We start from the raw sequence: 26,580 nt of genomic DNA on the forward strand, positions 1-26,580 counted from the left end.
AGAGATTTTGTAGTGTATTTTAAACATACACAAATCTCACATCTCGTCATGAGATTTCGAGAGAATTAAATAAAAAATTTACATGGAATCTCTATAAATCAATTAAATTCCATAAACATCTATGAATTTATAAACACATTAAAATCACTCAAATTCTTAATTGAATACATCCCTTATTCTTTAGAATTTTATTAACCGGGGACATTTCCCAAACATATTAGTAATAAATTTATCCAAAAAGGAAAAAGTGATTTCAATTTGAAATTTACTGATAAGACGAAAAATAATTTGAAATTACTGATAAACCCCTTTGGCAAAACTACCGCGCTAAATTTTTTCCCGGAAACCAAGCAGTCCAACTTTGTTCTCCTTCACCACCTGCAGCTGACCGCCCCCACCACCACCACAGCCAGACCGGACTGCCATGGATCCACCAAACGAATTCCCCGATGATTTTTCTTCCTTCCCTCCGATCCCCTTCGCCCTTTTTGTGCCCCCAGAAAACCCAATCCCTAACCCTAATTCAATCGCAGGGCCGATCCCAAACACTGTCGAAAACCCTAGCTCCGCCCATCTTCTTTCCTTCTCGGTCCCCAAGAAACGAAGACGCGGCAGGCCTCATCGCGTCGCGACGTCGTTTCAGCTACCTCTGATTCCCAACGGGGCTTTGAACGGTAATGGTAACGGTCTTGCTTCTTCTTCTAGTTCAATTTCAGCTCATTCGACTAGACATAATGTAGCAAACCCTAGTTCTTCGGCAAGAACCGTGCCTGATATCTCCGATGAGATCATTGTGATCAATAAGGATTCCACAGCCGAGGCGCTGATCGCGCTCTCGGCTGGTTTTCCCGCTGATTCCCTCACTGAAGAGGAAATCGATTTCGGGGTAATTCGAGTTATTGGCGGAATAGAGCAGGTCAATTACATTCTCATTAGAAACCATATAATTGCTAGATGGCGCGAAAATGTGTCGAATTGGGTCACTAAAGAGATGTTTGTTGATTCTATACCGAAGCATTACCATTCCCTTTTGGACTCGACTTACAAGTATCTAGTTTCACATGGATATATTAACTTTGGGGTTGCTCCGGCTATCAAAGAGAAGATTCCGGCTGAACCCAGTAAACCACATGTGATTGTGATTGGTGCTGGGCTCGCTGGTCTGGCTGCTGCCAGGCAAATGATGCGTTTTGGGTTTAAAGTGACTGTTTTAGAAGGCAGGAAGCGTGCAGGTGGACGGGTTTATACAAAGAAAATGGAGGGAGGAATTCGGGTAAGTGCAGCTGCGGATTTAGGTGGAAGTGTTTTAACTGGCACATTAGGGAACCCACTGGGCATTGTTGCACGCCAGTTGGGTGACGCGCTTCATAAAGTGAGAGACAAGTGCCCGCTTTATAGTTTAGATGGGAAGCCTGTAGATCCTGATATGGATATGAAGGTGGAAGCAGCTTTTAACCGTCTGTTAGATAAGGCAAGTACCCTTAGGCAGTTAATGGGGGGTGTTTCAGTTGATGTGTCTCTTGGTGCAGCACTGGAAACGTTCTGGGATGCAGTGAATGCTGAGGAGACAAACTTGTTTAATTGGCATCTTGCAAATTTGGAATATGCAAATGCAGGGTTAATATCTAAACTGTCACTTGCATTTTGGGACCAAGATGATCCATATGATATGGGAGGGGACCATTGCTTCTTGCCTGGAGGTAATGGAAGACTGGTGCAGGCTTTGGCAGAGAATGTGCCGATTTTATATGAGAGAGTGGTGAATACCGTTAGGTATGGTAGTGACGGAGTGCAGGTTATTGCTGGCAACCAGGTTTTTAAGGGTGATATGGCTTTGTGCACTGTTCCACTTGGGGTTTTGAAGAGTGGGTCCATCAAGTTTAATCCAGAGTTGCCTCAGAGGAAGCTTGATGGAATAAAGAGGTTGGGGTTCGGACTGTTGAATAAGGTTGCAATGCTTTTTCCTCATGTGTTTTGGGGCACAGATCTTGAGACCTTTGGCCACCTTTCCGATGATCCAAGCCGTCGTGGGGAGTTCTTCCTGTTTTACAGCTATGCAACAGTTGCTGGCGGTCCCCTTTTGATTGCTTTAGTAGCAGGTGAAGCAGCACATAAGTTTGAGACCATGCCCCCTACAGATGCTGTGACCCGGGTTATTCAGATTCTCAAGGGTAATCCTTTCATTCTTTGAACTTTGATTGTATGATTTGTGGCTTTGACTTTTTGGCATAAGTGGATGCTATTTTCTCGTATATTTGACTACAAATTACAAAAAGACATATAGTTTCAACATGATTTCATTTTTAAAGAATTTTGTTATATGATCTGTTCAGAAGTCGTAGTTCCCATACATATATGAAGTTCCTCAAGTTCGATAGTTAACCCAACAGTTAGTTATGGAATAGAAGTTGTCATAACAGATAATGATCTACATGTTAGAATGTATAATTTTTGGGGGGAATTGTTATTAGCACTTCAAAAATCTCATTCTACACTCCTCACAAGTGTATTTTTCTTTCTAATTATAGAAAGTTTGGAGTGCCAAATGAGATTTTTGGAGTGCTAATAACAATTCCCTTTTTGGGAATAAACAAACAATCACTAAACCCGGTTCTGGATTTTTGCCATGTCTAATCACGACTATTCTCAATCACTATTCTGGGTATCATTGGTGATGCATTTTCAAGTTTCTAAATTTCAACCATTAGGCGGCTGCTGATTATAAAGTTATTTTTTATGAGGTGCTGACATAAATCAATGCAGGTATTTATGAACCACAAGGAATTACTGTCCCAGAGCCCATCCAAACAATCTGTACCAGATGGGGAAGTGATCCCTTCAGCCTAGGGTCTTATTCTAATGTTGCAGTAGGGGCATCAGGAGACGATTATGATATTTTAGCAGAAAGTGTAGGAGATGGACAACTTTTCTTTGCTGGTGAGGCTACCAATCGGAGATATCCTGCAACCATGCATGGTGCCTTTCTTAGTGGGCTCAGAGAAGCCGCCAATATGGCTCACTATGCTAATGCTCGAGCCCTGAGGATAAAAATTAACAGGAACCCATCAAAGAACGCCCATTCTTGTGCTTCTGTCCTTGCAGATTTATTTAGGGAGCCTGATTTAGAATTTGGGAGTTTTTCTGTTATTTTTGGTCGAAGGAATGCTGATCCTAAGTCGACGGCAGTTTTAAGAGTGACATTTAATGAGCCTCGAAAGAAGAGTCATGACAGTTCAAACCCTGATCAGCCGCATTCAAATAAGTTACTTTTTCAACAGCTTCAGTCACATTTCAATCAACAACAGCAGCTTCATGTTTACACTTTGTTATCTAGGCAGCAGGCTCTTGACCTCAGAGAGGTGCGAGGGGGTGATGAGATGAGGTTAAATTACCTCTGTGAAAATCTGGGAGTGAAGCTGGTGGGGAGAAAAGGATTGGGGCCTACTGCTGATTCTGTAATTGCCTTGATAAAAGCTGAGAGAGGTAATCGCAAACCTGCTTCAACTTCATTGGCTTTAAAGTCCGGTGAGTGGTTAATTCTGTTTTTTATCTGTATGGTTTCCTTAAAAATGTGCGAATTATTAGACTGTAGAAATGGGAATAACAATTAAAGTGGTTTTGTAGGGACATCAAAGCTGAAAGCTGGCAATTTGAAAAAAAAATTAGTCAGGTATGTGTTCTGAAATCTTGTGTTGTTTAGATATAGTTCATGTGTCTCTTTTTTCTCACAAGAAAAATCTCTTATACTCGATTAATTTATCAATTTATTCTCTTGTTATTTTTCTTTATTTTCCCAGAAGGGCCAAAATAATACGCGCTGGTAATGGGTCAGCCCCTTCTGCTAATTCAAACTTGGTTAATGGTAAAGTGTCAGACGAAACTACCACAAGTCAGGCTCCCCCCAGCACACTTGGTCCAGGTAAACTTGGGGAGGTCCTTTACATATTTTTATCACTCTATGCATATTAAACGATTTAGTGGTACCGAATTGTCTTCCCATTTGTTATGCCGGCGTGCAAGAAAGTCCTTGATTTCTTTTTTCTTCCCTTAATCTTTAAGTTTGTCTCTCTTTTTCTTAAGTTTTGTTCTTTACTTTTTCTCAGTTGAATGCATTTAAATTTGTATCTTTCTTCTGCATTAGTTTTTCAAATTCAATAATACTTTCTGCCGATAAACATCTCATATTGTTTTCCGTATTTTGTTAGGGCAAAACGATTCTGACATGTTGAAGAATGACTAGATGAACTTTTTCTGTTGAGCGGTGAGATATCATCAAATTTTCTTTACCTCGAACGTGGAATATCAGTGAGCATTTTTACATTTTGTAGCTTTGAGATTTATATCCGTTGGCCTTGGTAGTTGGCCCTTCTGGTGCACACGCTTTGGCCCAATATATGGGACGGTTCCCATTCACTTTTGAGTACGTGATTAGTGGCCGTCCACCATGAAGACTTTATACCAAGTTTCTGCTACCAGCCTCGCAAGATCTATATTCTGCTCAGCATGTTCTTTTGCTGGATTACCACTGCTGCCATTCCCAATTGTAAAGAAATTTGTGCCGCTTGCTCTCTACCACTGAGGCCAAAGAGAAATGTGGCATCCAGTTGAAGATTGAGGAAGAGCAACTCGGTCCCGGTCTTTCAACAAGCCTGAATAAAATGGAGATAAGAATCATGGTGACATGTTTGTCCTAGGACTTCAGATGAACCTCATGAACAATGCCTCCATTATACCTACTTTCTGACAATTGTCGCCAAGCAGATTGCGGTGAGCAGAATCGGGTGCTGCCCATCGCCGAGGCTTTAATTATGAGACGCCAGTGATTGTTGGCTGGTGGAATGATACTTGAGTTGTGATCTTTCCAGTTCCACAACTTGTTCGGTTAATATGTGAAGGAAGCAATCTTCGTGGATTTACACTCTTGATTTTTAACCCGAACTGCAAAACAATGTAAACAGATTTCTGATCATGATTTTACGATTTTCCTTGTACTACTATTTAGACAAGATTTTATATGATAAGATGCAAGAAGCATTTTTCTAAAGCAATGGAATGATTAATTAGGTTTTGGGCGTGACGTTCTTGAGGATTTGGGACGGGAATTCTTATTAACCTTTTGCAGTTCAAGGATGACAAATCTCATGGACGATAATTGTTGATAAGAAAACTCTCTCACATTTCGATCCATTAGCTTTACATTGAATTTGACTCGGTGCATCCTTCAAGAGCACAACAATGCCACGAGCCTACGATACAAGGGGAACTTTAACAAAAAGTTTCCGGTATTGTTCACTTTAACGAAAAACTATATTTTTACACTAAAATGTCAATTATGATACTATTCATTTTACCCTTTATATTGTCTTGATCGTTAAAACTCAAAGTTTTCAAGCCTTTTTCATTAGTTTTTTTGCGATACAAGATGGAGTGAGTCACAGCGGATATACAACTCCTGCCACGACGGAATTCAAGATTCCTTATAGCCGATCCACATTATACTCTATTCACACATCATAATCAAATACCGTAAGCTCTTACAGTATACATAATAATCGAATACCATGTGTACATTACCACCCATAGAAAATAACACGCGACAGTATGCACAGGCTAAAGCTCTTTCAGTATCGTAACATTGACAAGCTAAAATCTTGCCGCATCGCTTGTTGCTCTGCAATTATCTAGGTTACCGGCTCCTTCCAACCACTCCTTTAGCTTATTTTCTTTATCAGCCTTGAATTCATCATAGTTTTCTGCCATTGGTAATAAATGAGGAGTCGACAAGCTCTCATCAGCTTGTTCTTCTTGTGGTTCGTCAGCAACAGGACTCGACAAGGGCAACTCCTCAGCTTCTACATCCGGCAGCATAGATGAACTGGTGCTTGCAGAAGCAACCGATAGTGATGGGTTAGAATAAGAGGTCTGTGTTAATTCTTCAGGATCACGTTGCGGCCACTTGAAACCACTTGCTTTTTGTCTGGCAGATTTGATCACATTAGAAAAATAACCTCTTTCAGTATCCTGTTGGGCATCGCTTGGGTTACGAACCCAACTTGTTGGCTTCCAAGAGCTTGTTCTTCCCATCTGAAAACCTGATGTTTGCTTATGGATTACACCTCTCTTCGGCTTCTTTGTTGACATAAGTGCTAGAGATTTCTTTATATCTTTACTCATCTCATCGGCAATGGGGACCCCACATTCTTTCATTGATCTCACCGTAGCTATGGAATCCTCTGAATCCTCGGTGTGCAAAGCTGTTTGACGAGACTTTTCCACAACATTACTTCTAAGACTAACGAGATTGGGCGCTGCATTTTGTACATGCTGCTGAATATAAAAAAGCCCTACTGACGGTTCGTTTGCAATGTAGCTAATCATCTCTCCCAAGCCTTCAGTTATCTCCATAAAGCCATCCGCGGTGGAGAATTCATGCATCTTTTCATAGCCAAAGGCAGTTCATCACTGTTTTTGTCAAAAAATTGAAGATTGACAGTCAGAAAAGTTAAATGGTAAACCTGAAAATAATAAATCAATGCCGTAGATTCACTTTGTGGCTTCGTGCGTCTTTACTAATGTATACACAAATTAAACAACGAAAGGCACTCGAGAGCCATCTTTACTAATCTATACTATTGTGGTTTAAAAATCAAATGCAGTTCAAGATGTGTAGAACGAACTCAACTGTAAAACAACAACAAAGCCTTATCCCACTAAGTGGAGTCGGCTTTATGAATCCTAGAACGCCGTTGAGCTCGGTTTTGCGCCAAGTCAATGATAACTCAACTGTAAAACAAGAACTTATATTTCAACTGCCTACATTGATAAATTTATCGGCGACCTGATATTCTTGGGGAGCAGATTGGCACTCCAAAATAGTCATTCTCCACTCCACCCCATCAATTTTCTTACAGATTATTTTCGATCTTTCGCGTGCAGATTTCGAATCAAATTACTTGCCTATTGTCTTCCAAATCATTACGCATACCGAAAATACGAAACCATTGACCCAAAAGACAAAAATTAAAGATTTCAAATTCCAATCAATACCCATCTCAGGAAACAACAAATTATCCAATACCCAATTCCCAGAATCCGATTTTTCATTGATTTATCCAAACAGAAAGCTGAAGAACTAACAAATACGAAAGATATGAGCAAAAAAACATGGGTACCTTTAGTAGTAGGTCAGAGGAAAACCCTAGTGAGGTGGTGTGTTATTGCAGAAGAATAATCTGGTTTTGAATCGCCTGAAGCTTTGTTCGCAGCTGCATATTTGTTCGGGAGACAGCAATTCTGTAAATCCGATGATGATATCTCTCCATCTGTCCATTCATAACCCAACCACCACTCAAAACAATCCACTTTTTTCTTTTTGTTTTATTTATTTTTTTTGGATTTGACAATCTCACGTGCTCTCCACGTGGGATTAACCGATATAGGCAAAACGAAAGGGGAAAATTGGACTAGTCCCTCTCCGGATTCACTGGGATCTTGGTAGTTCATTGTACAGTTTTCGTCAGGTACTATTTATATTTAATTTTAAATTAAAAAAATTAAATAATTTTTTACTGCACGATGCATAATGAATGGATAAGATGTGAGTATCCTTAGGATTTCCACAATTTGAATCTGGATAAGATTTAAATCTGTGAAATACACATGGTTCGTGTCTATTATGTTGTTGTTGTTGTTTTTTTTTTTTTTTTTTTTTTTTTTTCATACAAGTGATCTTATTTCAATGAATTTTTTCTATTTTGACAAATAGTTGTACTTTTGATCACATTTTTGATAAGCTGCTCTTGTGAACAAATTGGACTTCAAAACTCCACATCGCCCTTCATTAATCAAAAAGGAAAAGAAAATGCAGTGAGGCCTAACAATACCTAATGACACCCCCCAACTTCATTAACCAGTAAAGAAGAAAAACATAGCAACGCGCTAACGACACCAAATTATATCCTCTAACTCAGATTTTAAAACATAGCACTGACAACATTTATTAGTTCAAGAAACTGTCTCCTTCATTTTTTAACCACCACATGCAAAACAAAACACTCAATTGCGAAGGGGTCGCCACCAAGAGCAAAACAAAACAAAACACTTTCCTAGTCATTGAACTGGAATAGTTTAAACTGATAAAAAAAGAGTGTCGTTGGATGTCGTTAGGATATCTTTGCATTTTTATTTCCTTTTTGATTAATGAAGGGCAACGTAAACTTTTCACAACCAAATTTGATCACAAGAGAGTTTTTAAAAGTGTGACCAAAACTGCAACCATTTGTCAATTGAAGACTATTGATTGCCCATTAAAAGTATGGAGGGCAGAGTGAAAGATAATGGTGACAATTGACTGGAATAGAAATCAATTGCAAATTTAAGGGGCTTAATACTAAAATAAAAAATTTGAAGGGCCAAATGTAACAAGTATCCATAGTTCAAGGGCGTTGGTAAAGGATTTCACAAAAGAAAAAACAAAGGCTCTGACTGAAATTTGGGAGCTTCGAGAGTGAGATCGACAATGGCGGAGAAGAGGAGGAAGAAGAAGAACAGCAGCGATGAAGACGAAGACGACACCTTCTACTACCGCTACGCCTCCTCCGCCCCACAAACCCAAAAACCCAAAAACCAAAAACCGCTAAGTGCGTCCGGCTCAGGAAGCCTAGCACCATCGAAATCGACCCTCTACGTCTCCAACCTCGACTATTCCCTCACCAATTCGGACCTCCACACCCTCTTCTCCCACTTCGGCAAGATCGCCCGAGTCACCGTCCTCAAAAATCGCGAGACCCGCCAGAGCCGCGGCGTCGCCTTCGTCCAATTCGTGTCCCGCACCGATGCTTCCGCGGCGGCGAGTGAGATGCACGGGAAGATACTTAACGGGAGAAAGCTATCCGCCTCCATCGCGGCTGACAACGGCCGGGCCACCGAGTTCATTCGGAAGAGGGAGTACAAGGACAAGAGCCGATGCTATGAGTGCGGCGAGGAGGGGCACTTGTCGTACGAGTGCCCGAAGAACCAGCTGGGGCCCAGGGAGCGGCCGCCGCCGAAGCGGGTGAAGAGAGGTGGCGGTGGTGGTGGTGGTGGTGGTGGTAGTGGTAATGGCAGCGGGGCGGCGCCTGTGGACGAGGAGGAGTATGATAGTGGTGGTGAGAAGTTTGAGGATGATAATTGGGCGTCGGTGGTGGATGATGGGGCTGATTTGAGGTTGCGGTTGGCAGCGGAGGAGGCGGAGGAGAAGAAGAGGAAGAAGGTTACGAAGAAAGCTGGTTACTTTAGTGATGAGAGTGACAACGATGATGAAGATTGAGTGATTTGGTGAAGGGTTTCAGCTGGATTTGGGAGGTGGGTTTTGTTTGGAAATGGAGGATTTCAAATGGGGCATCGTTCAAGGTATGTTCTTTTTGTTTTTTGATTTATGTTTCGATAATTTGTTCAGTTTGTGCTGTTTTTGATTGAGAAAAGTAGTCGATTTGATGCTGGTTGAGCTGAGCAACAGAGTAGTAATGTAGTTGCAGTTTTACATTATGTGGGATTTGATCATAAATTTCGTTGCAGTTTGCTTCGATTTGTGTTGATTTGAAATGCATGATCAAATAGCTTTGCTTGTTGCATACAAATACTTAAAGCTATGCAATAAATGCATTTTGTTAATTTTCATATGGGGTCATGGCATAATATTTCCACATTGTACGATCTGATCATAGCTTCGAGCATCCATTGTGTTTCCACATTTCCCCGGTGCATGAGTTTTCTTAGATCATAGAGTATTTCCTTTTTGGAAGAAGCTATGTAAAACTTGAACAACCTAAAACAAGAAGAAAACCGTGACATAGCATATCTAATTAGAAGTTGGTCGCTAATGAAATCAAATGTTGATTCGAACTCTTCATTCAAGTTAGGAGAAAATTCGACTTCACCTTTTATTTTCAGAAAACTTTGTATTTTAAAGCCCTTTCGGCCCCCTCATCTTGTTAGCCGGGTGGAGAGGGCGTCACAAGGCATAACACAGACAAATTGTTATGCTTGATTGGATTTGCGGAGTTTAGAGCTAGCCTCTTAAACACCAAGGTTCTCATGTTCATACGGGTTCTAACTCGTCCTACGCGTTCATGCTTTTAAAGCCCTTTCCGTCCCCTTATCTTGTTAGCTGGGTGGAGAGGGCGTCAAAAGGCATAACATAGACAAATTGTTATGCTTGATTGGATTTGCGGAGTTTAGGGCTAGCCTCTTAAACACCAAGGTTCTCATGTTCATACGGGTTCTAATGCTTTTTGCAGGAGATAGGCGAAACATTCATCATCGTATCAAATTGATCATAGCTGATTTGCAATGCGGTCGAGTTGCTGATAGCTTGGATCGCTTCGGCACTTGCAACGGAAATGCTTCCTCTTGTGTTATGCCATAGCTTTTTATTTTTTTATCACTCATTCATATAGTTGTATAAGAAGGTTTGTATGGTTGCAGTTTCCATTTCTCTTTGATTTGTAGGGTTGTATATTTATACCCGTTTTGTATGCAGGGACACCCTGAAATTTCATTTAAAATATAAAAAGATATAATTTGGAACTCACAACTAATTACGCCACCGCCAGTGTTGTCGTCACGGCCACCGCTGCCATCATTGCTACCTCTATACCCCCAAGAACCGCACGCTAGAATTGGCACCACCATCATGCCCTCACCATTGCCGCTGGCGTCACCACCACTGCTGTTGGCGCCGCTATTGTTGCCACCATGAAGATTTATGAGTGCTTGTGAGCATTTCTTCAACGGTAATACAATCGAAATAGAGTGGTGGACATAAAGTTACCACGATGATTTATGAGTGAAGTTGGGCTGAATTCGTATTGGTTTAGTACTGAGGTGTTTTTATAAAAAGTGGATATAAAAAAAAGCTAAGTTCAAAAAAGTGTTTGGTAAACACTTAAAAACAGCTTATTTTCACAGTTTTTGGTGAAAAAAAAAGTTGAAAACGTGAAGCAGCAAAAATGAGTTTATTCTCATAGTACAGCAGAAGTAATTTTTTTTCAAAGCACAGCAATACCAAACTTCAATTTTCTCTTCTATTAAATTCCTTTAAGTTACGTAAACTCGGACAAAACTCGGACAAATAAAAGGAGCAAGAAACTTATGATGAGGCAAGTTCAGGTTGAATTTTCTGTTCTCTGCATATCTGATCACAAATTTGGTCGGTAGCGAAATCAAATGACTTCTCGTTCACGTTAGGGGAGTGGCATGATTTATACCAAGAGGGTTTCTATAGAGTCAATATAATTGTGAGAATTCCAATAACTTTCTTTCTACAAGCGATAATGGAGTGGGGGGAATCGAACCTAGGAGTTCGGGTGCAGGGTAAATACTCATAATCGCTTGAGCTACAAAACCGAGAATTCCAATAACTTTGAAGATTACATTACCTCTCTAATGTAAACATTGCATAAACTAGAAGCAAATTTCAAGCGCAAAAACAAAACTGAATCTTGAATGGTCGAATCCGCATAGCCTATGCATTTTCCTTTTCTTTCGCAGTCTGCGTGGAGATAAAAATGTATTGCCGGTTAAATGAAAGACCGATGATTTTCGTATATTTAGGAATGGGGCAAGAAAATAGACTCACTAGCATTTCATGGTCCCCCACGATCTCTTCTATCAACTCCGCCAGAGGTTTATCGGCACTGTTGGGAACAAGAGCCGCAAAAATGGCTGGTTCGAGTCCTGTATATCAAAAGAGTAACGCCGTTACGCCAGTATGGAAATGGACATGACAAATGTCTTCAAACAGAGAACGGTAATTCAGTAGTTAAATACATACTGAGAGCAGTAAATAAGAAAAGCAGGAAGCGATACGGGGGTACAAGAACGAGTATATGTTGCTTAAATACATACAAATGTCTTCCGCTAAATAACTAGTTATTTGATGGATGGAGAAACTTAAAGGTACCTGATTCTGGGAAAGAATCAATGAACACCATCATCTCCTCCCCACTGAGACCAGAGAAGAAACAGATTCGTGGCAGCGGCTTAGCAATCTGCAGAGCAGAACATGTCAACTGCAGGAGACCAGCTACAAGTTTCCTACTTATCAGGTCAGGTAAGAGCTAATAATCCTTCAATTTGTAAGCTCCCTAAACCCGTTGTTTCATCTAAAAGATAATTACTGTGTAGCCTCCGCTCCACTGCGCTTAAATGCTAAACCGCATCTTTTGTTGACTAATTTTGCATGAAATTACTAAACATTAAAACGATTTGTAAACTGATGCCTTAAGTACTTCGTGAACAGAAAGAAACTAGGGAATAGATGGAAAATTTTAATTAGTTTAACTGCTATGATGATGAAAACATACTTTAGATTATAACAACACGAGCATGGAGGCCAAAGTAGAGTATCTTCAGATGTCCAGATGTTTTAAATTTTGCATTTCCAAAGTTCATCAAACAGACATGAATTTTAGATGACCAGTATTCAACGTACGGTTTTCAGCAAGAACTAGTAATTAGCAAGGTGGAGATTTTCAACCTGTAATGTTTCCAAATTCGGCTGGCTTGTATTCATCGCGTCCCAAAGTGAACGAGTGATCATGTCTTCAGTACAATAAATAACCTACATTAACAACATTAAACAGAAAAATGGCAAACATGTGAAGAAATCAGACATATTTCCCTTATCATTATGGTATCAGTACGATTGATTGGCTGCTGTTTTCGATTTTGTAGGTCAACCTTGTAAAGGTAAACGTCCACAGGGAACGAACATAGTAACAAATATACAAGATTACCTTGAGGAATTCTCCGTCTAGTTGTTTCAAAAACTGTTGGATCTGCACGAGAAGACACATAAGATAACACAATGAGTGCAAACCATGATTCATAGGTGTAGCACTAGCCATTTATAAGTACAACCAGCAACGCTCTGAGATGAACGTTACTTGCAGCGGTTTCAGAAAACTGGTTTTAAAACTTTTGAAAGCAGCAATGTCAGAATGTTCTCTAGCTTTCTAAGATTCACTAACTTCAGTCCATAACCTATTGATCTTCGTAGAAATTTCTTACTACTATATAGATCTTGAAGAGATCCTGCACTGCCCCATATGATCGATCATACGGCAAGCATGAACGTTCAGATGGAGAATTGAAAATGCATTGGTCAAGACAAATAAACTCTTCAGAAACAAGAAAAGTAAATAGATGGAAAACAAGTTACCTTCTCAGCTTCCTCCACTTCAAACCCCAACAATAACAAAGCCTAGAAACGAGAAAGTTTGAATCTTCAACCTCATTAGTAATTGTAATATCATTGATCGGCATACATCTATAAACAGATCAATGATTTACATTTGCAATTTCTTGCAAAATCAGATTCTAAAGTGGGAATTCGATCTCTGATTCGAAAGCTCGTTTCTTCAATCAAAACAAGACTGTCATCAATTCTTGTCTTTAAATTGAAGGGCATGCTTGCAAAAATATATAGAGACATTGGCATACTGTTATGATCGAAAACAACTGGAGCGAAACTAACCGCAACTTACAGGTGGACCAAATATCATTTCATCTGCGTTTAGAGGAACGAATTTTGAATCTTCAATCAACTCACTAGGAACTCCTGTAAAGTTGTAAAAAGAAAATTAAACAAAAGCAGTGATAATTAAGCAATATGTCACATAGTACAACGTCTAGTGATATTCATCTCCGCTTATAGGTCTTAGGTTCGACTCTCGGGAATTCAATGTCCCTTGTTCAAGCTCAGTTTAGACTATGCTAGTGATTTTTGAGTGATAAGGTTTCAAGTAAATCCCAAAGCCAATCCATTTCTTTTTCGTTATCGAAAAGATTTACAGTTTAGCTTCAAAAACTGAATTCAACAGAGTTCCAACAACAAAAATGTTGAGGAGCAGCAGAAATTGAGCACCTTCTCTTTCAGAAGAGGCTCTTGGGGTGCTCTTGAGGAGCTTCAACTGATGGCTTCTGTGATTTTCCGACGACGAAGAAGAAGAAAGTGTTGAAATCTTTGGAGGCAGTAGAGGATTTGAGGAAATTGAAGGGATAAAAAGCAGAGGAGAATTGTTGAGTGAAGTTTTCAGAGTGAAAGCCAGAGCAGAAGCTGCCATTGAAGAAGATTTTGCAGTCCTGTGCCTACACAGAGCTTCCACAATTTACGAACACGTTTCCATGGGAGTTGATAAACTTGGTCGGAAGTGTAAACGGGTTTCGGGTTTATTTTGGCCCAAACTTTGAGATAATTGGGCCTTAAACCCGTTACTCCCAATTCTTTTGTATTTTATTCTCCAGTGACGTGGCGATATTGAGGGAGGGGAATCTCAAACAAGATGGAGATATTCTTTAGATGAAACAGAGGTATTTTTCTTGATCATTATGTCTCTCATCATGGGATGTTATATCATCGATATAGAGATATAAAAAGGCATTCAAAGAGTAAATCTTATATTAACCCTTCTTGTTAGGTCAAATCTCTCGTGTGCGGGATAAATGCTCGAGTGTATAATAAATTCTCGTAACGGGAGATATCCTGGCATAGGAATATCCCTCCGCTTCTATGGTAAATTCTCCCTTCGTATGCAAAGGTGAATGCTCTCTGTTGGATGGTCATAATACGTTCAACTACCTACTTTTGCAAACAAAACGAAGGCGAAATCATGTTAGAATACATATATTATCGACGAGCAGTCTTTCTTATTCATCTTAAAAGTAGTGTAAGCAAACATAGCATATTGTGTGGTAAGATCTCCCCTTGCATGCAAAGGTGAATGCTTTCATCCGCTTCAGCTCCATAACTTCGCTGTTGCAGGATGTATTACGTTCAACTATGAACTATCGAAATTTTCGAACAGAACGATCATAAAAGACGACTAATCAGATATTTGCCCACAAGCAGTCTTTCTTATGCATCTTAAAATACTGCAAGCAAACATAGCGCATTGTCTAGAAACGCTATTAGCTTCACCAGCCTAGGCAAAATATTTACAAGCGCATTGAGAAACCACGGAAATCCATCCTATACTCTTCACTCCGTTCATGTTGCGGCGTAAAATCACATCTGAGCAACCTGTTTTTCTGGTTCACCTGCGGATTCAGCAATTGATCCCCGAGTCCACCTCCTCAACATCTCCAGTGCAGCCTTGGGCTGGTCCATCGGAACCAAGTGGCCGGCATCATGGACCTGTTTGTTGCAAGACAACGTAACACATAACTAGTTCAGCAATCGGGATCGGTAATTAATCAACGTCTATGGATAGAGAGAAATGCAGATATGTGAGAGATGGAAACCCAGGTAAGTGAGGAAGGAGAGAGAAAGAGACCTTAAGGAAGCTAAGAGGCCCATGGTTCTTGAGAACTCCTGCTTCTGAATTATCGACAACAAAAGGAACTTCCGGAGAAGTTACAAACTGTTTCTGACCAGACCATTCCATGGCATGGACCCATCTTGAGTTACCTATCACATACAAATTTATATGCTATGGGTAAGAATTACACATCACAAATTAAAAGATAATAATATTAATGATAGGTGGTTTGGCATGTCGTATCAAACAAAACCTAAAGACCTACCAAGCCAGTTGCAGATTAGATCATATTCTCCTGCATACACAAGCAGTTGGATTCCGTCCTCGAGAAGAGTGGGGATGCCCACTTCGAGGTTCCTCATCCAGTCCACCAGCATGGCTTCATACACTGTAGAGCTGCATGAAACAAATTCGATGTCCCCAACTCCAAGTGACTCTCTAACAGGCTTCAGGTTCAGGAATTTCTCCATGTTTGAGAAGTCATAGCAAAGGCTCCCCTCACACTTCTGTCTGATGTCATAGTACTGCATATTCATAATAAATTAGTAAAAACTCCCATCAAACTTCAGATCAATAGTGGAATACCAAATGACAACGTAATGTTTAAAGAGCAATCATTCTGTCAATGATGAGTAACTGATGTTCTTACATTTATGTTTCCGGCCTTCGCCATGATGCTACTGAATATGGTATTGCAAACAAAATATGAAGCCATGCAAGAGACTGTACCATCAGTGCCTGAAAAAACCGGAAGTACATGTTTATTAATATTTACAAAAGCACCAACTAATTGGCTAATATGTAAAGACACGCTTGCGTAATAAAAAAAAATTAAAAAAAATAAAAAAATCATAGCTTAGAAAAGAGGAAAAAATACATAAAGATGGGATACAATAAAAGAGAAAGGGGCCACCCCCACCATGTTGACATGAAAACGATCAAAAGAACTGCAAATTCTAATTAACAAATTTGCATGTCTTAGGGTCTAAACTTAAGGAGAAGCTAATAGAGATTTGAAAAAAGGGAACCAGAAAATGAGGAAGGGGCCACTAAAATATGTCACTTACCACAGAGCTTTATAGCCATTTCACAAACTGGAAGCACTTTGTTAATACGATTATATTCAGTTGCTGTGATTAAGCCATTGTCCAACGCAAAATCTGTGTAAGCCTTATACTGGACTGCAGGATCAGTAAGCCCATTGCCAATGGCAAATCCCTGTTCAACAAGTTTTTTCTAAATTTATTAAACCACGAAATGACCCGTTACAATTCTCAAAACAAGGTAATACTTGAGATATGTACCTTCAAATTTATATGGATTCCTTCTTTGGCTTTGTTTCCTTTGTGGACTCGAGCAGCAAAAGCTGGAATATAGTGTCCAGCATATGATTCTCCAGTTATGAAAAAGTCATTCTTTGCCAACTCAGGGTGCTCGGCAAAGAAGGCCTAACATCATTGAAAGGCACAATAAGTCATGCTACTATTCATTACAATAATAAACCTTAAACATCTAAGAAGTTTGCTTTCTTCCAAAATTCTCCAGATAAAAATCATGCAGGTTTTCTCCTAAAAAACACTGCAGTTAAGTTTGACATTGAAATTAATATATAGATATACACACACGTATTACTTCCATTACACTTAATAAATTACTGCTTTAGAAGTGAAGGATAAATGACACACCTGTAAGAAGTCATAAAGGTCATTACTAATACCATCTTCAGAGTGACGAATGTCACGTTTGTCACTACTATAACTGAAGCCAGTCCCAATAGGCTGGTCAACATACAGAAGATTAGATGCCTGCAAAACAGGAAAATGTGAAAAAAAAAAGGTTACCTCTCAGGAAAATGAAGAAAGAACCGACATGTCTTACTGAAGCAGGATGCCTCTAAATTAGTGACGGCCTCAGATATCATGCAGGGACAAGTAAATATAAGTGAAGACGTGCTTACGAGTCAGTTTCATACCGGTGCAACATGATTTAGAAAAAGGTTCCATGAACGATAATTACAAGAAAATGTTACCACATAAGGGGCAAGGACAACAAGTACAACTACCAATTTTCAATATACGTACAACGTTGGCAAAAATGAACTAGTCAATTGACAGAGAGTCTCATATGGATACCTTATCCCAGCCATAATCGTTCCACAAAAGGGACAAGTTATTTGCAATCGTGAAAGGACCATTTTCATAAAATACAGCCAATTCACTGCTGCACCCCGGACCGCCAGTCAACCAAATAACAACAGGGTCCTTCTTGTTGGTGCGAGACTCGAAGAAGAGATAGAACATCCTACATTACCACACAAATTGAATAGTAAGAACACCAAGCAAGCAGCTACATTCACTATACAAGCCAAAAAAATCCAAAATTCCGCATAATTTAACAAATTTGAGGTCCTATTTTCCTAAATTAAGGCCCAGCTAAGCATAAAATTTCCGCATAAAACCCTAAAATTCAAATGAAATCAAAATAAAACCCCCTAAATACTCCAAATTCACGATGCAGCACGACTTAACAGTTCAAAGTATCATAAAAACAACGACATTCAAAGAGATTAAGAAGCTCACTTGGCGGCATGAGAATGCTCGATCTTGAAGTACCCGGCATGGTGGCCGAGGTCCTCGACGGAGACTCCGGATTCAATGAGGTTGGGGAGCCTGAGTGGCTTCTCGACGAGCCTCGGCGCGTCGGCGACGGCGGCGGTCGAGGAATCGGGGCCGTCGATGATGTTGATGTCTTCCTCGGGGAAGAGATTGAAGGCTCTGATCAGCTGCTTCGCGTGCACGGACGGGAAGCTGGACCTGGCGAGCCCGAGAGGGTTCGTGAGCTTGGCAGCGGCGATCGGAGAGAAAAGTAGGAGGAGGAGGTGAAGAGAGAGAAAGGTGACGAGGTGAGGGAGGAGAGAATTCGTGCGTTCCATAGCTTGTGCGTCTACGTTTTGGCTAGAGAGAGAGAGAGAGAGAGATTTCCCGGGGAGAAGAAGGCGCCAGGCGGTAACTAACAGTCGCGTGGTACGACAATTTATAGGTGGACTGTTAAGTTGTTGGGGCGAGTGGGTTCGTGGAAGTTTCCGGTTATCGCAGGTACAGAAATTGAACGGATCTGGGACGTTGGATTTTGGCTCTGTGGGGTCCGTTTATTGGAGTTTTGGTGGTAGTCCTGTGGAAGGGGATGCAGGGGATTTGGACCTGGTTGCTTTCGCTTGCGACAAAGGAGTTGCTTTAAATTAAAAATAAAAACGGAAAGAAGGAAGGTGGGGTTGAAATTACGTGTAAAGCGGCATACTGTTAGAGGAGTGCACGCGACAGAGGTGGCTTTTGAGGTTGGGGATGATTCCTTTCCATGGCCTTCATTCACATCACGTGAAGGAGAAGTTGTACCGACCTCATGCTGGAGGGATTCTTGGATAGGGCCGTCGTATAGGACAGAGCTGTCATACAAAATTACGTTTGCATCAATTGTGTTCATGAACGATTGTTAGCGGTTGATTCATGTGCTGACAAATTATAATTATATAAGTGTTGAAATATCTTACATTGATTGTATTTTTGTAAAAAGAAGTATTTTATCCAACATGGTAATGCTACACAAAGAAAGAGGTGCTCCAGCCTATTCAGCATGATATTAGAGTTAGAGAGCAGACTCGTGCTGTATTACCACATGATTGGTGGATCTCCTTGGCCCCCGCGATAATGGTGGGTCCTTTGGCCACACATGTAGGGTGAGTCCCCTTGACTTTGGTTGTCGATATGTGGATCTTCCACGTGTAACTCATTAATTGGGTCCCACATGAGAAGGTATTGAAATATCTCACATCAGTCATATTTCTATGAAAATAAGAGTTTAAATATCCTAACCCCGCTGCAACTAATAACAAGACTTTTTATGATAAAACCCTACACGTTTAGTATTTTGAGCCACGCGTGGACGGAGATTGGATGGGCTAGTTTTGCAAATAAATTGGGGATGAAGATAGGAGAGAAAGTGAAGTAGGAAGGACGGTGCTGATTGAGTGACTTTTTGGATCAAGGTGATATACTCAGCAAACGCACGAGCATAACGTCAGTTAGCAGAACAAGAAGCAACTCCAATTCAGCAACAATTCCAAATATAGTCACCGTCAGAATGCTATATATAGCTTTAGCTTTACAACAGAGTCTGACACCAGCTCGAGGTAAGGCATGACGGTTACGCATGCCTCGATGATTGTCAGCCATTAATGCATATGAACTCGGCTGATCATTCATTGCAGCATCATAACCACTACTCACAAGATGTTAAATAAATTCATTCAACTAGTATTAGACCTCTTGGTTTTGAAAGTCGAGTATAAGACAAACAAAACTATGTAACAAATTGTATTAATGTATGGGCTTGTTTGAAAGTGCTTTTAAAATAACTTAAAACGCTTTTAGTGAAAGTATTTTGGGTTCCAAAAGCACTCTCCTCAAAAACGCTTTCAGTCATTTTAAAGACACTTCCAAACGAGCCCTACAACATTTGTCTCATTTATACAAAGCAAGCTGTGTCTATAGCCCTTAATGAAGAAAACAATAAACTTCTGAACTTTAAGATGCCTCTACAAATACACAAAGAAGTTTTCCTAATAAGAAGGGAACGAACTGCGGGAACTACATGAAAATTTTACGATCTCACTTGGGCAAGCCGCGCCCTCAGTGCTTCCAACTCTTCCTCATTGTCTGCACCCTCTGCTATAGCTTCTTCCTGCACGGATTCACGACAAGTTATTTCAATGCATCTTGCAAGGAACAACGAAAAGATATAAAAATGGAGTCTACGACACATACTTGTGACACACTGGCTCTCTGGGCTGCTACCTTTGTCCTCTCCTTCCGCACAGCTTCTGGGAGCTGTGCAGCCGTCTCACCAGCTATTTCACTGAGGACCCTTTCAACTTCTTCTTCAGTTTCCTCTTCTATATCTTCTGAATCTAATGCCGTATCAAGAGCATCATCTACGAATTCTTCAATCACGCCAGCCTGTATGACCAATAGAGTGTTACATCTAAAGATTTCAAGAATAAAGCAGCTATATAGACAGTATACTGGCACGTAAACACATTCCACATTGCAAAAACTCTGAAGCTTCAGATATGCTTCAGTCTCGTCTCTCCTCATCATTAAAAATATACCATTCCCAAAACAGGGAGCCAGTCAAAAGGTGCACTCGGATATAATTCGTTCTCTCCATGTTATAGAAAAGAATTTGTAACATTCAGCACTCTCATTGTTCATCGATTAAATAAGTGAAAATAAAAAATAATAACACCCAACTTTCTACATAAAATGAGTTCAGATATTTCAATCAAATCATTTATTCGATAGAACCAGCTGTAAATTATGTGAAATGAAACCCTGTATAACATTTTAAGCCAAATAAACAAACATGAAATAAATAAGTACAAAATTAAAGCAAGAGATTGATCCCCTGCTTAAACACGAGTGCGACACTTGAGACTATAGGGCAATCAGGGGGGAGTTATAACTTCTAACAGCCACCCAAAAAGCACTTTAAGGTATCTTACCTTGGTGATTTCTTTGGTAAATTCATGCATCGTGATGGCCATTTCTGGAGCTTTCATGAGGTTATTCACAAGTTTCATAACCTCTGTACTTTTTGACAGATGACCCACGGTACGGGCAAGTGCTGCAAGCACATACAACATATCAATACCATAAAGCTGATTTAAACAATGGAGAAGGGGGTAGGGTGGATTGAAGAGTAACATGCTAGGCACAAATTCAAGACAACATAAGCATAGGGGAACTAAAATAATAATTTTATGTGTGTGAAGCAATACCAACACTTTCTCCAAGGTGCATAGATATCGAATTCAGTTGTGCCTTATTCTCATGAAGCCGATTCACAACTTTCCTCGACATCACAATTTCCTTTGCAAGTGCCTGAACACAATTCACAAGTCGATCAACACATAGAACATGCATAACGCGATGATCAAAACAACAATAAGCTAACACAAGTAGCAGACATTCAACGTAAAGACCACATCGCTACCATCCTACACAGAAAATCCCAGGGAATCTAAAAACACCCGCATTCAGGTTTACACTTAAGAACTTCATTACAAATGGCCCAAAACCATAACGTAGCTGAAACAGATTCCTACCAATACAAACTCCGAGAACACAAACCATCTTGACATTAGTGACACTGAGTTCCAAAATCCACAAACCCTCTGAAACAGAACGACTATCGATTCATTGAACCTTCATAAGCTAATAGAAGGCAAAGCTTTTCCCCTTCCAGTTTTCGACAAGAAGGCTTTGTGTAACCAGTGTTTCTAAATTGCAACTAAAATTATTGACGATCGAGTGATCAGCAGTAAAGCTAAAATTTGGAGTACCTTGGCTGTAGCCATGTCATTTCTCTTGGCAGCCTCTCTGATAGTTTTATGAACAGCATTCTCTTCTTTCTGTATATCTATGAAACAAAAACCCCATCTTTCTTTTTAGACTAAAATTAATCAACAGTTACACACAAACCCATCTCAGCCCAAAAATTCAAATAATTGACAAGAATTAAGAACAAAATAAAAGAAATCCGCACCAAATAAATTGAACCCAAAACGCAAAATTACATGTAATTTGAAAACGAGAAGAAAGATAATGAAAGGAGGAAGCTTTTGCCTCTGATTTGGCGCTCCATGTTGCGGCACTCATGGCGGAGGCGCCGCTGCCATTCTCTGAGTTGCTCCGACGGGTTAGGTTTCGGCTTCAACAAGCTCTTGACTTTGTTCATTTTTTTCCCGTTCCTTTTTCTCGCTGTTTCGAACTCTCTCTCTCTCTCTCTCTCTCTCTCTCTCTCTCTCTCTCTGGTTTCTCTAAGATCCAATCGGATAATCCGATGGTATGGTGTGTATCTCTGTTTCGTTTTTCCCTCCACTGAGACTTTTCCTTTCCGCGTTTACTTTCCAAGCGGCAGCCAGCAACGACCAACCGACGGTTCCTTCCCCGCGTTTTTACCTTCTTCTCCTTCTTCTTCTTCTTTTTATTTTATTTTTATTTTATTTATTTATTTTTTTTATATGTTATTTTTATTTTTACCAAAAAGGATCTGTTCAAATTCGAAATGTTTTATTTAAATGGGAAAATTGTGAATTCGGAAGTCAGGGATACAGGAGACAGCGGGAGAAGTAAGAAATCGAGAAACTTAAAACGAGAGAAGTAAGGAATCGAGAAACTTTAAACAGGAGAAGTAAGGAAAAGAAATCAGAACAATTAATTTGGTTATTGATTTTAGGTATTCATTTTCCCGATGTTAAGGAGAAACTTCACATTTTTTCCCAATTAAATGTGCTTACCAAACACATAAAAAGTTAGAAATTGAAACGATTCAAAAAATAAATACACAAAACTCATATTTTAGCAACGAATGGATATGAGATTACCACTCCAAATCAATATAATTTGGAATGGTGCTATTCACACACTTCTCTTTTATCTTCCACACACCTCTTAATTTTTGATGTCGGGTTAAAGGAATTATAAAAAAATCAAAAGTCAGAAATTAACGAAAGGTGTTTAAGAGATAAAAAAAAAAGGTGTATAACTATACATAACACCACCCTATAATTTTGATTACAAAATGGAACGTGAGACTCCCACTTTTCATTTCAAATAAGTAAACACAGAATAAATACCTTCAGTTGCATAAAAGAAAAGAGTAAATACTCACCAAACATTTTCAATGATTGTAGATCTAACGACTACAAAAGCAACATTATCGATTTGGAAGGACGAGAATCCTACTCCATCTTTTAATCATTTACCAAAATTGTATCTTCAGTTGATTAACTGGTATTCCCAAAAGAAATTACTGCATTAGTCTTTCTTTTCCCCACAATTTAAAGTGGTAAATGTTGAACAATATCTAGATTTTACAATCCAAAGAATTAAGAAACCGGAAAAGGATATTGCTTCGGTTCATCGCAACGCTTTCCGGAATCCAACCTTGTGTGATTGATCAGCTACAAGAAATTAGATTGTATTAGGGTTTAATGACCTTCTCCAACTTTTATCTGTCTCCACATCGTCTAATCGAAGAGACCTTCGTCGTGCCAAATATCAACTAAAAAGTCTACCATCTCCTGCACAGTTCACCGGTAACTAAAATTCACGGCGCTAAGAAAAAGTCGTAACAAAATATCATAAATCCAGATTCTACATGTGAAACGCGTAGAACAATCTTTTCGGAAAAAGAAAATGAAAAACTTACAGTTAAGGGGATTGGCTCAGGAAAAGACTCATCTGTCGACAAGAGATCTTCATATGATGTTGACCAGCTGCAAAATAAATTGATTGCATCATCTTCCGGAGTCCAGAAATTCTTTCACTAGCTAGAATTCAAAGGAAATAATCGGAGAAAGCCAACGATATGATATCATTAACCATCAACCCCATTTTAATGTTGCAAGAACTTCTTCGGTTTATGTCGGTGTTTAAATTTGAAAGAAAAGATAGTATTCGAAAACACACATATAAAATGCCAGAACAGAAAATGTGCACCCTTTTTTTTTCATAAACCCGCCAACTGAAGTTCAGGAATGGGGACAGAGGTTTCTAATTAACTAGCATTAAAAATAAAAGTCGAATTTGCTAAAATGTAAGTACAAGTCATGATGTTTCTTAGGTGTGCTAAAAGCTTAGATCTTATAAAAATTCTGCTGTCCAACTTTTTTCTCTACTTTACAAGAAGTTATGTGAAGAGAAAATACCTTATGATTGGATCCTTTTCCGCTCTTTGCACCCGCTGATTCCCAACCCACTTTTTTCTCCTCTCATGCCAAGCAATTGCAGCTACGAGACAAAAAGCACGATTATCTCCAATGAACAAATGATTAATACCAACTAAAACAAATAAAAAATTGTTGTTTTCAATTGCTGAGATATGGTAATGACTGGGCAGACGGAATAGTTTCTTACTACACTTTTCCCCAGCCCCAAAGAAAGGAAATGATACAGAAGGAAACCAGAAAAGAACCATAAAAAGCTCTTGCATGGGCGGAGATCCAAATTTGAAAGACGTCCCTTATAAAGGAAGATAGGTATTACTAAATTGTAAAAGCTAGCTTTTACTTTTTATGAAATGATACCACGATGAAAGAGAAACGAAAAGATTAAGAGAATCTGTTCAAATATCAATTCTTGTACCTTTTATCAACAATAAGGGCGACCCCAAGCCAACAAGGCTTGCGCCAAGGCTCGCCCTCATTCCTTTTATCAACAAAGCATGAAAATAAAAATTTTGTACACTTTTCCGGAATGAATAAAGGGATTCTGAATATCTTGTACCTTTCTATAACCTAAGGGATTTTGAATATCTTCAACCCAATAGATGTTGTAATAAGATCGATTATATTCAAGTGTTTCTTATTAAGGGTTAGTCTAATCTTACTACCGAAGTAGGAAAGGTCTTACATGTATCAGTATTAGCACTTAATTGCCATAATATCCACGAACTTACCATGATTAACAAATACAGGAGTGCTCACTTCTTTTACCGCAGGCCTCTTTTCTTCATTAGTAGTTTCCGAATGCTCTGACGCTTGCCTTTTATTGGAATGGGAATTTCCAGTATTCACTGACATTGTCTCCATATCGAGTGACCATTCCTTAATGCAAACGACAGTAAAGTGTTGCAAAGCAACTTCCAGTGTTTTACTAACAGACACGGCCAGCTGAAATGAAAGACAAAATTTCTGAAGCAACTACTGCTTAGCATAAGAAACCTCCACAGGCGGTCGAACAGAGATGACAGATGCTGGTTAAACATAAGTAACTACCAATACAGACTATTTAAAAGCATAATCTCGACAATTGCAAATAATTGATTCGATCACAAAGTCTTCCATGTTCAAATCTCCAAAAATTACTTTCCTCAAGCTTTACTATTTTCAAAGATCAGAGCCTCCAAATTCAAATCTGCATATTTTACTGCCCGTGTTAATTGCGAAAGCGAGCATTATGTACATGCTTTTCAGCAGTTATCCAGCAACCCTATACGGACCTTAAAAGTTGATTCTTTGACAACAAAAGTTGCAAAACAACGAGGCTCAAAAAACTATTCCCTAGGTTCGTTGAGTTGAGCTGGTAAGGATCGTTCTCTTCCCTAGACCAAGGCCTAGGTTCGAGTCCCGCTTCCGGAAATCCCTCTTGGTGGGCGACCTGTAAAAACCTAAAAAGGGGCCAAGACCCCTCTGTAAGGCTTGTGGTATGCCCTGCCTGGGATGGGGTAGCCTCCTCTACCCCTAAACTTTCAGCAAACAAATAAAACCTAATCGAACCGCGTCCTAATTCGACACAAACCCAACTACAAGATGATCATTTAAACAAGAACCCAATTCATGGAAACAACAAATTCTTCACATTTACTTTCGATATAAAACAAAATGTCAACAATTCTTTTCATATCCATAAAATCGGATAATCCAACACCGGATTAACCAAAATAACTTAATCTGCATTCATTAACCACTAATAATCAATCACCCCCAAACTAATCAATCTACTTCTCATCTATTCCACTGTTAATTAAACAAACATCCCTTTAAAGGCAAATTCCAAAGGAGATTAACAATATTTAAAATAAAAAACAGATTCGTATAAAAAGGAAAAGTTCACGGAATCCCGAATGCTAAAGAACCCACAAAGATTTTAGCATTTGATTCCAAAAAAAAGTCGAATAAAAAAAAAAACCCAACCCCACTTGAGATCTACAAGCACAGTTCATACCAAAAAACCAGAGATTCGAAAAGGAAAAAGGGATGAAATTATACTTAATGCAAGACGAACAATTACCTTGATCCGGACGTATCACTGTAAGCGCTGAGAGATTACAATGATTGACAGAGAAAGTATGGATTGGATTATGATGAATGGAGAAGAAAGCAATTTATAATATTAATTTCTGGATTTATTTATTTGTTTATGGTATACGTAGCTTGGAGAAATGGTTTCCAGTCACCCTCTGTTGGCGACGTGGATGTGAGTCGGATTGGTGGAGAAAGATCTTCTCTGGATCTCTTCCATCGTCATTGGATCAAGTGGATTTTTTAAATTTCATTCAATGGTAAAAAATTATTACATATTTTTAAAAAAGTCAAAATAAATGAGTAATTTGAATGAAATTTAAAAAATTCGGATCACTTGTTTCAGTGATCTTGATGAAAAAGATCCGGAAAGTAAATCTTCTCGGATTGGTGGCCAAGGTCTTTCCACGCAATTAAGTA

General features: G+C 39.4%; 7 protein-coding genes across 10 annotated transcripts; 2 read left to right on the plus strand and 5 right to left on the minus strand.

Annotated features, from left to right (window-relative positions):
• Positions 1 to 328: 328 nt before the first annotated feature.
• On the plus strand, positions 329 to 5,026 carry LOC137720821 (protein FLOWERING LOCUS D). 2 transcript variants are annotated; one of them, XM_068459927.1, is made up of 5 exons: positions 329 to 2,171; positions 2,764 to 3,525; positions 3,625 to 3,670; positions 3,798 to 3,919; positions 4,206 to 5,026. In XM_068459927.1, exons 1-5 carry the CDS (start codon positions 425 to 427, stop codon positions 4,238 to 4,240), a joined length of 2,712 nt encoding a protein of 903 aa, XP_068316028.1. In that variant the 5' UTR covers positions 329 to 424; the 3' UTR covers positions 4,241 to 5,026. The 2 variants fall into 2 exon arrangements, with proteins under 2 accessions (XP_068316028.1, XP_068316029.1); XM_068459928.1 differs by having other exon boundaries at positions 3,801 to 3,919.
• A 418-nt stretch (positions 5,027 to 5,444) lies between these two features.
• LOC137720907 (uncharacterized) lies at positions 5,445 to 7,329 on the minus strand. The gene is made up of 2 exons (XM_068460028.1): positions 7,173 to 7,329; positions 5,445 to 6,462 (listed from the first exon to the last, which is right to left on the minus strand). The coding sequence occupies exon 2, from the start codon at positions 6,433 to 6,435 to the stop codon at positions 5,644 to 5,646; it is 792 nt and encodes a 263-aa protein (XP_068316129.1). The 5' UTR covers positions 6,436 to 6,462; positions 7,173 to 7,329; the 3' UTR covers positions 5,445 to 5,643.
• Positions 7,330 to 8,437: 1,108 nt separating this feature from the next.
• Positions 8,438 to 10,573, plus strand: LOC137720988 (U11/U12 small nuclear ribonucleoprotein 31 kDa protein-like). The gene is made up of 2 exons (XM_068460118.1): positions 8,438 to 9,390; positions 10,278 to 10,573. The coding sequence occupies exon 1, from the start codon at positions 8,519 to 8,521 to the stop codon at positions 9,305 to 9,307; it is 789 nt and encodes a 262-aa protein (XP_068316219.1). The 5' UTR covers positions 8,438 to 8,518; the 3' UTR covers positions 9,308 to 9,390; positions 10,278 to 10,573.
• Positions 10,574 to 11,318: 745 nt separating this feature from the next.
• On the minus strand, positions 11,319 to 14,145 carry LOC137721044 (uncharacterized). Its single transcript, XM_068460164.1, has 8 exons — positions 13,907 to 14,145; positions 13,527 to 13,600; positions 13,202 to 13,243; positions 12,777 to 12,818; positions 12,518 to 12,601; positions 11,942 to 12,029; positions 11,618 to 11,715; positions 11,319 to 11,530 (listed from the first exon to the last, which is right to left on the minus strand). Exons 1-8 carry the CDS (start codon positions 14,103 to 14,105, stop codon positions 11,504 to 11,506), a joined length of 654 nt encoding a protein of 217 aa, XP_068316265.1. The 5' UTR covers positions 14,106 to 14,145; the 3' UTR covers positions 11,319 to 11,503.
• Positions 14,146 to 14,652: 507 nt separating this feature from the next.
• LOC137720056 (serine carboxypeptidase-like) lies at positions 14,653 to 18,312 on the minus strand. The gene is made up of 9 exons (XM_068459060.1): positions 17,879 to 18,312; positions 17,432 to 17,600; positions 16,985 to 17,104; positions 16,604 to 16,747; positions 16,367 to 16,517; positions 15,949 to 16,037; positions 15,565 to 15,823; positions 15,315 to 15,448; positions 14,653 to 15,175 (listed from the first exon to the last, which is right to left on the minus strand). Exons 1-9 carry the CDS (start codon positions 18,229 to 18,231, stop codon positions 15,047 to 15,049), a joined length of 1,548 nt encoding a protein of 515 aa, XP_068315161.1. The 5' UTR covers positions 18,232 to 18,312; the 3' UTR covers positions 14,653 to 15,046.
• Positions 18,313 to 19,593: 1,281 nt separating this feature from the next.
• Positions 19,594 to 22,333, minus strand: LOC137720509 (vacuolar protein sorting-associated protein 24 homolog 1-like). The gene is made up of 6 exons (XM_068459586.1): positions 21,980 to 22,333; positions 21,697 to 21,773; positions 21,133 to 21,235; positions 20,857 to 20,978; positions 20,120 to 20,311; positions 19,594 to 20,036 (listed from the first exon to the last, which is right to left on the minus strand). Exons 1-6 carry the CDS (start codon positions 22,089 to 22,091, stop codon positions 19,956 to 19,958), a joined length of 687 nt encoding a protein of 228 aa, XP_068315687.1. The 5' UTR covers positions 22,092 to 22,333; the 3' UTR covers positions 19,594 to 19,955.
• An 822-nt stretch (positions 22,334 to 23,155) lies between these two features.
• On the minus strand, positions 23,156 to 26,363 carry LOC137720510 (uncharacterized). Of its 3 annotated transcripts, XM_068459587.1 has the most exons (5): positions 25,359 to 26,363; positions 24,816 to 25,029; positions 24,067 to 24,148; positions 23,568 to 23,634; positions 23,156 to 23,319 (listed from the first exon to the last, which is right to left on the minus strand). In XM_068459587.1, exons 2-5 carry the CDS (start codon positions 24,946 to 24,948, stop codon positions 23,245 to 23,247), a joined length of 357 nt encoding a protein of 118 aa, XP_068315688.1. In that variant the 5' UTR covers positions 24,949 to 25,029; positions 25,359 to 26,363; the 3' UTR covers positions 23,156 to 23,244. The 3 variants fall into 3 exon arrangements, with proteins under 3 accessions (XP_068315688.1, XP_068315690.1, XP_068315689.1); XM_068459589.1 differs by lacking the exon at positions 25,359 to 26,363 and having other exon boundaries at positions 23,156 to 23,458; positions 24,816 to 25,348; XM_068459588.1 differs by lacking the exon at positions 25,359 to 26,363 and having other exon boundaries at positions 23,156 to 23,439; positions 24,816 to 25,343.
• Between the last annotated feature and the right edge of the window lie 217 nt (positions 26,364 to 26,580).

Source organism: Pyrus communis, chromosome 16, assembly GCF_963583255.1.
Source record: "Pyrus communis chromosome 16, drPyrComm1.1, whole genome shotgun sequence".
Taxonomy (NCBI): domain Eukaryota; kingdom Viridiplantae; phylum Streptophyta; class Magnoliopsida; order Rosales; family Rosaceae; genus Pyrus; species Pyrus communis.